The sequence below is a fragment of the Diprion similis genome, chromosome 1, assembly GCF_021155765.1.
Source record: "Diprion similis isolate iyDipSimi1 chromosome 1, iyDipSimi1.1, whole genome shotgun sequence".
Taxonomy (NCBI): domain Eukaryota; kingdom Metazoa; phylum Arthropoda; class Insecta; order Hymenoptera; family Diprionidae; genus Diprion; species Diprion similis.
This window is the reverse complement of record NC_060105.1, coordinates 1,061,566-1,076,447: the sequence shown is the minus strand read 5'-3', so window position 1 is coordinate 1,076,447 and position 14,882 is coordinate 1,061,566. Positions and strand designations below refer to the sequence as shown.

The 14,882-nt window shown below is 36.6% G+C and overlaps 1 protein-coding gene across 2 annotated transcripts in view; it reads left to right on the top strand.

The window, feature by feature from the left end:
• Nucleotides 1–11,499, top strand: part of LOC124416753 (pro-neuregulin-3, membrane-bound isoform-like) — a 35,213-nt gene extending 23,714 nt beyond the window's left edge. Inside the window, exons 2-7 of one of the 2 annotated variants that reach the window (XM_046898067.1) lie at nucleotides 1,682–2,224; nucleotides 7,745–7,916; nucleotides 10,225–10,286; nucleotides 10,554–10,686; nucleotides 10,830–10,938; nucleotides 11,058–11,499. In XM_046898067.1, the coding sequence (XP_046754023.1) occupies nucleotides 1,682–2,224; nucleotides 7,745–7,916; nucleotides 10,225–10,286; nucleotides 10,554–10,686; nucleotides 10,830–10,938; nucleotides 11,058–11,168 (1,130 nt within the window). In that variant the 3' untranslated portion in view covers nucleotides 11,169–11,499. Of the gene's footprint in view, nucleotides 1–1,681; nucleotides 2,225–7,744; nucleotides 7,917–10,224; nucleotides 10,287–10,553; nucleotides 10,687–10,826; nucleotides 10,939–11,057 lie in introns of both variants that reach the window. The other variant, XM_046898056.1, reaches the window with a different exon arrangement.
• The last annotated feature ends 3,383 nt before the right edge of the window (nucleotides 11,500–14,882 follow it).

Here is a 14,882-nt window from a genome sequence, read left to right as displayed (position 1 = left end):
GCTGCATCACGGCTGCTGTTTCTTATATATTCATATATATATATATATATATATATATATATATATATATATATATATATATATATACGTTTTATGTAAAATAAATTTGTATGCTCGCGAGAGATTGGATATACCTTGGAAAGTTATATATATATATATATATATATACATCTATATAATATCAGCGACAGATGGCGCGAGAGAGTAAATAAGAGTATGTGTGCGTGTGTGTATTTACATGTATACCTATATCCGGGTGTGGTATAAAAATGGTGAAAAACTTGAGAAGGTTTCCCTGCGTGTACAGTATGATATATATATATATATATTTATATATATATACTCGTACCTATGCAGCTAGATGCGTGATATTATAGTAGAGCTATAGCGGATCGCTTCGGAGCGTGCGCATCGCACGATATATGTATAAAGTGTAGCTTGTTGGTTTTTTTTAATTTTATTTTATTTTTTTTATTTATTCCTCTCCTTTTTTTCGCTTAAACTCGCTTCACATACTGCTGCACGTATCGCATGCGCGTCGTAATACCGCAGCGCAGGTGACGCGCGTTCATCTTCATTGTCGTCATCTCTTTATCATCAATGCATTGTGTATAACTATATAACGTGGCTGCAGTGATGTGGGGATAAAAGTGATATGAAAGTTTTGTTTTTTGAAAGATTGCGAAATTGGGGTGAAAAGATATTATTTTAATTACGGTATTTGCGGTTAATAAAATCATCGAAATTAAATCCCACGTGGATCTTACGTTAGAAACGAATAATTTTTTTTCAATAATGAATAATACATGCTTTTACATTTTAGTATTTAATTCACATTCGGCGTCGGTTATGAAAGTGGTTTATTGGTTCGTTATTTACAGATTATGTACGTCTAACTTCTCGGTCGTACCTTATAGTCTAACTATTTTGCATTCAGGTTTCAAGATAATCTGTATTGATTATAATTATAATTATAGGTGACCAAAAAAATTTAACGAAGATGCACGAGCATAGACTATATACATACAAGGGTACGCCAGTGCCTGAGGTGACATATTGCATGATACTATACAGATGCGGTGAAAAATCAAATGACAAAGAGATCATCGAGATGGAAGAGGGATAAAAAGAGAAATTGAGGAAATGCGGTATAGATCACAAGGAAGATATATTAAGTATCCGTCAGGGGGGGAGAGGAGAGCGCGCACGTTATATTACGTTGTTATTCGCTCACGATCCGCAGGCTCATTCATTCGTTAGTTCATTCATTCATACACACGGTGTCATCGCCGTGTTACAGGATGCCGAACAGGCAGGCAGGCAGGCAGGACACAGGACACACGACACGTGGTGTCGTTCTACTCGAACGTTATAATATACAGATTGGCAGGGCGTGAAACAGATTAGCGGCGTACGGCCCATTTTTTTTTTTTTTCTTTTTTTTTTTTTTCTTCTTAACCCCCTAAACCCCCTCCCCCCTCTCTCTCTCCGCTCTCTTCTTTCATCGGCAATGAGACGAGATGAAAGAAGATGAGAGAAAGATGAGGTTCAACAGGCAAAGGCAAACAAAATTTGATAGAAAAAAAAAAAAAAAATATATATATAAAACGAAAAAAGAAACCCGCTTTGCGGACGAAGTGGTGGCCGACTGCTGCATCAGACCTCTCGTATTTGGTTACAGGGAGGCGACGGCACGTGCGGAAGACATCGGCAGGAACACCCGCCGCCGGCAACGAGGTGGAGGTGGAGGTGGCGAAGGAGGAGGAGGAGGACGATGAGGGGGATGAGGAGGAAGAAGAGGAGGAGGAGGAGGAGGAGGGAGAGAGGCGTGATGCCTGCTGCAGCGGTACCCTGGTGCATCGGGAAGAGCGAGGATCGAGGAGCGAGGATGCGGTGGAACGACGGAGAAACACCACCACCACCACAACTACTACAACTACTACAACTACAACAACTACAACCACTACTACTAACGTACCAAATTCTACGAGCCTTAAACCCAGGCACGTCACAGATGCCTGTGATGAGGGTGATGATGATGATGAATGCAACGTAACTAATATCGCATCCTCAACCTCATCGTCATCGTCATCGTCATCATGCTCCTCATCCTACTCTTCCTTCTCATGGTGTTCATCGAGGACGAGAGGAGTTACCTGTCGGATACCACCTTATGTCGCTACCTTCATACTTATCGTCAGCTACACGCTGTTCGGCATTGCAGGTACATGTAATTATATTTCATATGATTTCATTTTATTCGTATGCTCTGATAATTTGATTTATAATAAGGCGTATATTGGATCGGGGCGGGATTGAAGGTTATAGGAATTTGAAATGTTATGGAAAGTTATGTAATACCGATAGTTATTTGGTGGGGAAAGTTGAAGCGAAAGGAATATGGAAAGTTTTATGAAACAATCGAGTTTTGAATTATTGCAAAAATCGATGGGTTAATGTTATGACATTATTAGAGATTTTGAAAATTTATTGAGATAAGTTTTGAAATGCAGTCAATTGCGGAGGATTAAATTTTTATGGAGATGTATTCTGATAATTGAAATATTATTATACCCAAGCGGTGTAGTTTAGTCGACGAGTCCAGGGTGTGAAAAATCTGAAAAAATGGAAAAAATGGAAAAAAAAAACGAAAATCAGGAATAAACGGTATTCCAAAAGTAAAAATATCGGAAATTCGCACAGAATTGAAAATCTTGGATCATTCGGAATTTTTCGATGGTGGTCAGATTTTCATATTTTCTCATTCTCACATTTCGGAACTTTGATTTTGATCTCTTTGCTTTAAATTTTACCAGCAAAAAATATTCAAGTTTCATCTTTTCGGAACTTTTCAAACTAGATATTTCAAACCCGCCCCACAATATCGCAAAAGACACAAATATCTATTTATCTATTCTTTGTCATTTCAATCCTCCGAGTCGCGATGTTAGACGATTGATTCATCGTTTCAGTATTCATTCAATTTCTTCAATCTATTCGAGATCATACGATTATACGAACGGTCAGGTCATGACGAAATCTGTTATAACTAATCTCAGTCGAGTTTATTTTATCCAATAAATTTAAAAAATATTAATAATAATTAATTCAACATATATTTATATATAAAAAAAAAAAAATCACGATCGAGTTTCGTTACCGAAACCCTGTTCCAGGGTGTCCAGTATATTCATGGTAATTATAGAATCGGGGAATTCTCATGGAATTTAATATTCCCTGGAAAAAAGCTGGAAATCTCAGGGAATTTCATGTCGTATCTGGAATTTACTGATTTTCATCCTAGATTCAATAAAAATTTAGCCATTTGGTGAGAAAAAGAGATTTTGTCCTTCAACTTTCAGGCAATGATCAGGAACCAAGTACTGATTTCTTAAAAATTGTACGTGCTAGCGAATTCTTACAAATTCACCCTCGCAATGAGCTGTGCTCTATACGACTACTAGTCAAATGGTACAGAATATTTTTGTCCGTATGACTATTGTATCATCTTCCATAATTTATCGCGTACACGAGAACAAGCTGGATAAATAATGGTTCTTGTCTGGAAAACCTGGAAAACCTGGAACTCTCAGGAAATTATATTTTCACAAATAACTGGACGACATCCTGGAACTGTTCGTATATGTATATATATATATATATATATATATATATATTTCGAATGACGAGATAACGATATGAAATAAATTATCGTACACGATTAGATTAAACAAAACTACAATAAACATTATCACCACTCTTAACGCGAAGCCGCGCAGATTCACATACGCACATATGTATGTATATTATTGTATATATCGTATATACATATAACAATACCGTCGGTGTGTACACGCGTAAATACGTGTTAAAACACGCGCGTGTAGCATGTCGTATATATATACATATATATGCATATAGGAGGTATAGATATGTACATACATACATACGTGTGTCTATACATCAGCAGGCTGTAGAGCGGGTCGGAAACGGCGAGGCCAATCACCTGGCGTCTCGTCCGCGAGTCGTTGGTGAGGAATGCGTCGCCGATATGCGTGCGATGCGATGCGATGCGATGCGATGCGTCGTCTAGCCGAATTTCGCGTTATATACACACGCACGCACGGGTATAAAAAAAATTTGGCGGGGCGGGGGGGGGCGGTAAAAAAAAATTGAACCAAATTCCAAGTCTTACTTACTTTCGTTTGTGCAACTATATATCCACGAGTATAGCATATACACATATGTACGTATGTACGTATGTATATGGCATGCACGTCGTCGGCGTATGTCGCGGCAAGTGTAAGCTTTATATATATTTATGTGTGTGCCGTGTGTGTGTGTGTGTGTGTGTGTGTGTGTGTGTAGGTATAGGGATGGGAAATGCCTGCGTATAATAGGTAGACCGCATTATAACCGCGATTAGCCTCCTCCTCTGTATGTAAGGAAGGAATCTGCACCGGCGAAACCGCGACTTGTGCACTTTTGCATGCCGCGGCGCGGCGGCGCGATATGTATGTATATATATGTAGGTACTATATAAATGGGGCATTCCATGCCAACTCGGCTGACGTCTGACCCTGACCGTCTCGAATTTACAGATCCGTATGCTTTTTCAAACCACGATGCTCTCGCTGTACGTTGTATAACGTATACATCGTTGTGACAAGAGGTGAAAATTTGTAGAAACTTTTTTTTTTTTTTTATTTCTTTTCATCCGTCAAATCTCGTCGTAATTATTTTTAGGGAGTGCGATAGATTTGAAAAGTAGAAGGAAAGACGAAGAGGAAGAATAAAAGAGAAAAGAATATAACGAACATTCGTTTGTATATAAATATTATTATACTCGCATACGTCGCAGATGTACAATAATTAGTGTAAACTTGTAGGGATTTTTATTATAAAGTATATCTTGTTGTTCTGAAGATCGAAAAGATAATGAAGGAAAGAAAGAAATTAGAAAACTATAGTAAGAATTTCGTCATTTCGTCGGAATCATCCTGCATATGCACAGACCTCGTTTCGTTACAACACATCCGCATATATGTATACCTATATAGCTATATATATATATATATATATATATATATATATATATGCATGTACCTTTTAAATCGAGTGTATATATGTATATATATATATATTCATGTATATATGTTTATGTATACGCGAGACGCACGGCAGATTGTAAAATTTGAACAGGTGACAGATAGCCGCGGCGTTTGGCCGGGTCGGAGCAGAGGGCAGATGCAGTGCAGCAGTTTTGTGCACTCCTGCAACTGCAACACCAGCAGCAGCAGCAGCAGCAGCAGCGGCAGCAGCGGCGGCGAGCTATGTGCTCTGCTCCTCGCAAGGACCTCCCCGTAGCCTCCACCTTCTCCTCTTCCTCCTCTTCCTCCTCTTCCTCTTCCTCTTCCTCTTCCTCTTCTCTGCTCACTGCAGCCTTCATTCATTCATACAGTTATAATACCTATACCGCTGGTAACACGCGGCAGGGACGATCGTGCAGACAAGTAGGCGTAGGTTGGGACGAGGAAAGAGAGGAAAGAGAGGAGAGGAGAGAGAGAGAGAGAGAGAGAGAGAGAGAGAGAGAGGCCGCATCGCGACGCAGCCAGTCAGGCAGACACTCCCCTTGAGGCATAGAATATCGCCCAGCTCTTTTATGTTTGACCAAAAGTAGAACCATTCGGAAGTTTCTAAAGCACTTATTTGACAAACGTTGAACTACGTCGATGCAGGAACACGACGACGACGACGACGACGACGACGATGGTGTGGGCAACACACATGGGTGCATGCCCACATGCATTTTATACGCTGTGTACTACACATACATACATACATACATACATACACGCCACTATATACATATTACCCGTAAATTCAGGACTCGCGAAATTTTCAACCCCGCATCGTGCCCCCCCCCCCCCCCCCCCTCCCCCGCCACTACTCGTTATATTTTTCTTCTCTTTTTTCATCTTCTCATTATATTTAGGTATACATTGGAGGTCTATTACCGATGGTACATACATACATACGTACTTACTTACTTACTTACTTAATAGGCGCTCGATGAGCGAGAGGGGTGGCGGGGGTGGGGGTGGGGGTGGGGTTTACGCTCTCTATATAGATCAGGTAATGGGATAAGTGAGTAGTTTTGCCGCGGTAAACTTGTTAGCCAACTTAATTGACGTATTTTGACGTTACTATACGCATGCATGTTTACGTGTGGATATATATGTATTGTGTATACTTACACGCCTCTAAATACCTGCCTACTTGCTTACTTACACGATTTAGTCACGGTGAACCTTAAAACGAACCGACCGGACCTGAACGTGGACGCGCCACGCGCATTGTGTTATACCTACCTACCTTTTTCACTCATACCTACCTACCTACCTACCTACCTACCTACCTACCTACCAGCTGTATCGCGCAGCAAGGGTATTATTATTATTATATCCTGTCTTCTTTAATTGATCGTTATATTATATGGCGTTATTGCGATCCATTATAACTCGGGTTCAATTTTCATTACAGATATTTCAATCGCTTAATGCGGTTGTAGTATACATATTTTATATGGAATATAAGGTGTTTCATTTGTACTTTTGCCATACAATTTTTTATCACTGTCATGTACAATATATATATATACATATATATGTTAGCGTGATTTTTTTTTTGAATGACTATTTTTTTTTTTCAGTCCCCATCGAAAATTTTGTTCTATATGTCGAACAAAAAATTCCCTCAAAGTTATAGCCCTTAATATTAATATTAAGTACTCGCCCAGGGCGTGAAAAGATTTCCCATATAAAATACACGTGAATCGAAGCGTTTTTTTTTTCAAATCTCTACAACTCAGTGGAATTTTATGATATCACATTGGTCTTGGTCGCAAATTACGCAAAATTGAACGATCTTCAAAAGTGTCTGAAACGTCGTGAGTCCAACTTACACTGGTGAGATGGTACAGGTCACTATAGTTGATTTTTACCCAAATTATAACTTTTAGGGAATTATTCGTTCGACATATAGAACAAAATTTTCGATGGGGACTGAAAAAAAAAAATTGTCGTTAAAAAAAAATCACCCTAATATAGATAATGGTAGAATCTTGCAAAAAACGAAACGTACCGACAACCGTGTAGTAATTCTTTCTATCTGGATTCACAAACCGGACAAGAATGTATATAGATTATACGGATATACACTGGATATGAATTGGTGAAAGTCCGTCAATGTGTCGTACATTGAGAGTCCGGTCTGCTGCTGCTGCTGCTGCTGCTGCTGTTCTGGCAGTAAACGTATTCCACCATCATATAAAGTACTAAACAGATTAAAAATTACTTTTTTCAATCGAAACACACACACACACACACACACATTATTGTACATACTCACGAATCGTTTATACGTATATAGTAATATCTGTATTCTAGATTCAATTCTCTCCTTTTTTTTTTTTTTTCTTCTTCTTCATTTTTTTCTTTTTCACAAATATCTTTATAATTAATATATGTATATGTATATATGTATGTATTGGAATTTAATGAAGCTTATCCCCAAAGTACGAGTTTAATGTGTATAAACAATGATGTAAGAATAATTTGTACCTGTATTTTTTTTTTTTCTTTTTTTTCTTTTGGGTTATCGTTTTTTGATTTTTCGAATTTCTTTCTCGTTTTATCCCCTGTGTCTAATCTGCGTTTTTTTCTTCTCTGATTCCCTGGTGCAGATGCATGCTCGTCACGGTCTACGCCAAAGCCACGACCACCGATGCCGACGCCTCGACCCAATATCACATTCCACATGTACCCGTGTCCGCAAGACTACGCGCAATGGTATTGTCTGAACGGAGCTACTTGTTTCACCGTTAAAATTGCCGAATCGCTTCTCTACAATTGTTTGTAAGTATTTCGTTTTCTCTCACCACGGCATTGCAACAGCTATCGGCGTGTACGATGGTGAATTTAGTGCAAATATTTATATGTATATATATACATATATAGGTGACTGCAGGTCATCTGCATGATGGTTTAAATATTTTTATGAAATTTATACGTTAAAAGTGACGATGAAAATAAGGAAAAAAAGAAAGAAAGAAAGAAAAAATAAATCCATTTTTCTCGTCAATGCTGCAGTTGATTGGTATTACACCGTATGTATATATACATATATATATATATATATAATGAAAACACGTTAGGAGTTTTGGCTTAATTTCGATTCGACGATCAAAGGAGGAAATAGAAGTAATATTGTTAGAGGTATAAATATATGTCTATGTATATACCATATATATATATATATATATATATATATGATGACAAAGGAGGAGAAAACCCGGCAGACCCTCCCCGTAGCTTTATAGCTCTGCTGCTGCGAGTCTTTGACGGTGGTCAGGAAAGCGCTGCTGCGGTAATTACCGTGGGAAACTCACTCTGTCTTCGTCGAACTTGAACGGCAAACAGTCCGCGTTTCCGTGATCGCGGTCCTTTCATTAGGTACAATTCATTTCACCGCGATGTTATATACAATATATGTTGTACATTGTATGTACGTACGTAAATACCTATGTGTATTTATAAACTTATGTATAAACATAACGATGCTGACCGCTGATATATATATATATATATATATATATATATAGATGTGTATATAACTTGTCGCAGGTTGTAAGAGAATATCTGTAAGAAATCGTTGCAATCGTTACAGTTCCATGTTATATTGCCTGTGTATAAGAACGGGAATGAATCCGTGATCGTACAAAGATATCACTTGCGAATCTTGTTAAGCTTCGAAACTTCTGTGAGAAGAAAAAGAGAACAATAAAAGGAAAAGGAAAGAAAAATAAATCTATAAATCTGCGGGTATTTCCCAGCAGAAAATAAATGCGTATATATGTATAATGAAAACGTGACTGAAACTGTGTTTACCGTAGGTATGTACGTTTGTGAAAATTTCTTTCTTGGAACCGAAGGTTATTTTATATTTTCTTTATTTTTTTCTCCCCCCCCCCCCCCCCAAGTTTCTTTTCTCTCCTTTTGGTCAAGTGGGATAAAAATCGTAAATCGCCTTTACGCACGTAGGTATGTCAGAGAGAGAGAGAGAAAGAGGGTTTGTCGGTTTTCGGTGACCGTTTGAAGAAGACCGCAGGAAGGAAAGACGCGGGGCGGGTTGAATTGTCCGCAACTGATGGCTGAATTCTGGCATGCCGCGGTGCGGGAACCTATAGACTAGACTAGTAGCTCGGGGATCCGGGAATGGAATAATTTGAATCGTAGGTTGCTCTCTCTATACCTTCCACCTTCCTATATATATATATATATATATATACATACACCTGGAGTTACTACGCGGTAAACGCGCGCGGCGGGTTCCCGAAGCGGCGGCATACGAAAGAATGAATATATAGGAGAAAAAGAAATAGATGCAGGAATTATGCCGGAGTTTAGACGGTCGGCGAACGACGTTATTGTGCCGGCTAATCCTTACCTTCTTCAAGGTAACACGTCTGCCAAAAATTCCTAAACGCGCGCACGCAGCAGAGTTTTCGTCTCCGTTCTATATGCGTCTGTCTGTCTGTCTATCTATCTATCTATCTATTTATTTATCTATCTATCTGTTTATGGTTTTATCTATATATGTAGGTAGGTAGGTAGGTATAAAGATGAGAATTTGACGAAGAGAGAGAGAGAGGGGAGAAGGAGGGGGAGGAGAAGACCTCCCAGACGTGCGAACCACTGAATCATTCATACTTACTCCTCCTTGTACCTATGTGTTTGTGTAAATTCTATTCACCTATGTGTATATGAAATATTTGTACGTATAAGAGACAAGAGATGAAACGAATTTCGGCCATCTACCCCTTTACTGATTATCCAGTTTTGCAAAAGTTTCTCTCGTTTTGCCATTTATTTCATCATCTTTACGATCACGCGAAGCAATCTTTTGTACTAATAAGTTGGAAAAAGTGTTTGAAAAATGGGAAATTGACAAAGATTAGTTTCATACGTATGTATGAATGTATGTATGTTTCATATCGTTTTCACGTAGAGAAATTCTTATAGTACGTGAATCTTTTTTTTTTTCAAATGAAATCGTGTGAATTGTATGTATTTGTGCAAAGTCTTGGACATTGGAGTTTCATTGACAATGTTGATTATAATTTATGCGGTGAAAAATGTTGAAAAATATTCTTACTTTTTCCAGATGTGCGAACGGGTATATCGGGCAGAGATGCGAGTTCAAGGATCTGGATGGTTCCTATTTACGTGAGTGTATATTATATACGCTTTGAAATGTATCGTAAAAAAGATGTGAAAAAGAAAAAGAAAAAGAAAAAGTCATTAAGTGTGTTGACAAGTTTTAGTTTCTGATTCATTCTTGAAACGCTCAAGTTGTTCGTTGTTCAAGTTTTTATGCAGAAATATTTTACACGTTTATTGAATCTCAAGGGATCAAGTTATTTGCAATATTTACCCATCGCTGTCTTTGTTTTTTGTAATTTTTTTTAAACCTTTTTTTGTCCATCTTTCCAGCTTCGCGGCAACGTGTGATGTTGGAAACTGCGAGCATAGCGGGAGGCGCCACCATAGCAGTATTTTTGGTTGTTATTATTTGCATAGCTGCATACATCCACTGTAAACGTAAACAAAAAGAGCTGCGCACCAGGTGAGTTGTTTACATGCAATGATTCGTATGGAACAATTAATGAATGTATATACGTATATTTTGCCATGGAAAAAGAAAAGTACCATTCGATTTGTGATATCCGATAACTGTATGTTCACCGATTTCTCTTTATCTCTCAGCAGTAACTGTGTCGACACTGTCGATGGACCAGGCCGGGATCCAGAAATTAGGCCGTTCAGTAACCACGGTCGTTCGCTGAGGATTTTCATGGCGAAAAATTCCAACCACACTGTAAGAGAAAACCTGATTAATGATCTTTGCATTTTTCAGTTATAGACGCATACTTTGAATCTCCTTAACAGATTTGGTTAGCCTGGTAACGACTCAAACCCGAATTGCTTATTTTTCAGAACGGGAGTCCTTCCATAGAACAAACTAAAATGCCGGAGTGGAATTACTCTTCACCCGAATCGACGAGAATGGCATCGATAAGCGAAGGGAAACGGTCAAACAATCAGTAAGGGAAATTGAAGGAAATAAACTGGAAAGTTTCTTCCGGCGCTTAGTTATCAAGCTGTCTTTAATAAACTCTGTGACGAAAACCAAAAAGTGCTCTGACTGCTGCACCACTCACTTCTCGTGTTCGTTTCCTCAGCATCTGTACGTTGCTAACTTTTGCTGATCAGAACATAGACCGTCCCTTCGATATGCAATCAGCGAACGCCCAAAAAAATAAACACATGCGCGCATGCTCTAATCAGTGACCAAATAATTGTTAATGATGATAATTATATCGAAGCGCACAGAGGGTCCTTTTTTTCTACCTCTGTATCGAGAGTGTTAGTCCGGAACGAAAAAAAAAAGAAAAAGAAAAAAAAGTGATGATGTGTACACAGTGAAGATAGCGACAAGACACTGATTGATCAAAAAACTCTATACATATATACATAGATATATATATAAATATACATATATACATATATATTTATTTATATATGTATATATTCACTAATAAAAGATAAAAAAATACTAACCAATATTGATGGGATTATAAGAGAATTTAGTTATATTATGTAGCCTGGTTAGAGTAAATGAAAGGAATTTTTTTAAGTTCCTTTAAGCAGTAAAAACAGATGCCTTGTGCTTAGCGCGCACTTATATACATATACACACTCGATATTCAATATAGTCTGTTAATCAGACGGACGACGCGTCGATGCCCGTCCCTCGGGAATCCTAACTGATAGATAATCTACCAATAATTAACCGTCGAAACATTCCCAACGTGCAGTTTATGTCGTAAAATAAAGAAAATTACCTAATTTCAACACCGGGTAGAAAGGGCACCACTTCGTAATCGTAATTATTTATTATCAGGGCTCGGTTTGGGACCGAAGCTTTTGTTCATTGTTCGATCATTTCCTTTTAATGTATCTCCTTTTTTTTTATTACATGATATTTTAAATCGATCCGGTAAAGAAAGATTATTGTGTGTGAAAAGAAGCGTAAAACGGATAAGACAACTATTTAAAAAAAGGTCTAACTGTTAATTTATTGCCAATAATTCGTGTATTTATTCTTCTTTTTTTTCCACTTTGTTCGTCATAAAATCACAGCCGAGAGAGAGAGAGAGAGAGAGAGCAAGATAAAGACAGAAAGAGAGAAAAACAACTGTAAGCAAAATCGATCAGTTCGAAATTTGAATATTTTTTAACGGTACGAATAAAATAGGTGAAAACTGTTTATAATAATTAACGTTCAGTTTCATTGATTCATATTTATTTTTTATTACACTTTTTCTGTGTTTCTTTCCCCTCCCGAATACGGATTAATTTTTATAATTTTTAAATTATAATTATGGTCGGTGCCTATGGTTATGAATTTTTACTTGTAAGCAGCAACAAGTATGAATTTCTATAATACAAAGTTCGCTTTATAATTGAAAGCGTAGTAAACGCGAGTGAGGCGGGCCTCTTTTGTAAATAGTAAATTATCTTTAGGGCTGCCCACGTGCCTAACTTATATTACATATGTACACGCGAAACGAACAAAATGTCGAGTCTGTTATTATTGCTATTATATTAAATCAATTACAAAAAGTGATTCCCTTGCAGAACACCAATCTATTGTTGTTTCGTATTACGAAATATATTATTATTATTATCATTATTATTATTATCATTATTATTATTATTATTATATAAATAAAACGCTAATTTAATTTAGTCTGTAACGTATATAATTATTTCATAGGATTAACATAATAACATGAAATATCCAATTGATGATTTGTATATTTGTAGATAATACTTCAGGAACATTTATTCTCTTCTCTTTCTTTTGTGTTTTTTTTTCTTTTTTTTTTTAAATCTGTTCTGTTTTCCTTCCTCTTCTATTTACGTATCTATACATACAAATCTATTTATATATTTATATTTATATATAAGTATATAAATAATTTAAGTGACAATTATTACTTTGTAATAGTTGTTATTGATCATTTTCCCCCAGTATTTAAATTAGACCTAACGCGTGGATATAACAGAGAAATAGGTAGTGGAAAGAATGAAGAGAAAAAATACGAACACACATCACAAAACGCGTAGCCTCAGAATATTATTTTTTTTCTTGTATAAAGAGAATCATACGATAAAACGGAGTTGAAGAAAGTGAAAATAAAAGTAAAATAAAATTTATAAATAGTAATAGGTAAACGTAAATATTGTATTCTTATTTAACTTTTCATTATACTTTATTATATTGTACTTGGTTCCTAATTTATTATTATTATTATTATTAATAATAGTATAATAATTGTAATAACTTTTTATAAGAACATGTTGCAACATGTTATGCGGTGCGATTGATGATATACGTGAGCGAATGCGTGACGGGTGAAATTGAATGAAGCGTGTGACGTGCAGAGCCGGCAGTGGCCTTTGTTTTTCTACTCTTTTTTCCTAACTTTTGTCTAACTCAGTCGACTGCGAGAAAAAAAGAACGTAATAAAACTAAACTACTACGTATGTAGATCGGTAATGACGATATTCTCGACTATAATAGTACAGTACCAAAATCGTAGTAGAGCTATTAACGAACCTGTAACGTGATCTAATATATTTAAAATAACACGTGAAGACAGTGGTGGCATTTGAATACATCGGACAGCACCACATGTATCTTTTTGTTTCTAACAATCACACCACGCCCCTCCGTTGTACAATCCAGATTTTTTGCCAATTAATTTTGGATTTTTTAGATCATTAACAATGATAACAATTAAATATATTTTCTACCGTGGAAAATCGGTTACAAAAATATCAATATTACAATTTGTTAATTCTTTGTTGCCCGGCAGGTAAAATTGATTGTTCGTAGGGGTATGGTTATTCTTCTTTCTACTGTTACCTATTTATTTCATTGAAGTTTGCAAAATATCATACGTCGTTATACCTTACATACTTGTGGTTAAAGCTGTCAGTTGTATATGTACCAAAGTGACGCAATCGTCATTGCAACTAATAAATAGTAATAAATAAATAACTAAATCCAAAGGAAACTGCTAACCTTATTAGCTAGAAAGAAAGAAATAATAAAAATGAAAAATCACTAATCGGCAATGTTGTAAAAAACATTGTTAATTATTTTTGTAAAGAAATATACATGTACCAGTGTGCTCTGCGTATGGAAGCTTACGGATATATGTTAAAATATTATTATTATTAAAAGTGAAAGAAAAAAAAAAAAAAAAGTATGAACAAAAAAAGAAAGAGAACTTGTAATCTTGTTTCCCAAAATGTTTAATAGCATAAAAAAATAATTGAATTTAATTTATTTACCACGATTTTTAGTTTTATTGCTCTTGACTGGTACTATGCATACATACACGTAATCCAATTATTAATCATGGTTTTTTTCTGTTTCTTCTCCTGCTGCGACGTCGCGAACTCTAGCCTAGCTTGAAAGATGATCAGTTTTCTATGTACTATAGACTAGAATCTTTTGCATACTCATTGAACGTCGTAGCGAGCCGATTTTTTTTATGTCGTACCCCGTCTTATCGGGATTGCTTCAACTCTATTGGTTACTACGTAGTTGTCAGCCGATGTTATTAGAGGTACAGGATCTAGGTAATCGGTCAGTGACCTTCTGTTACTAGAAATACAGGATCTAGGTCATCGGTCAGCAACCTTCCGATCCCCAATGAATCTAATCAATTGTCACGTGTAATGTGT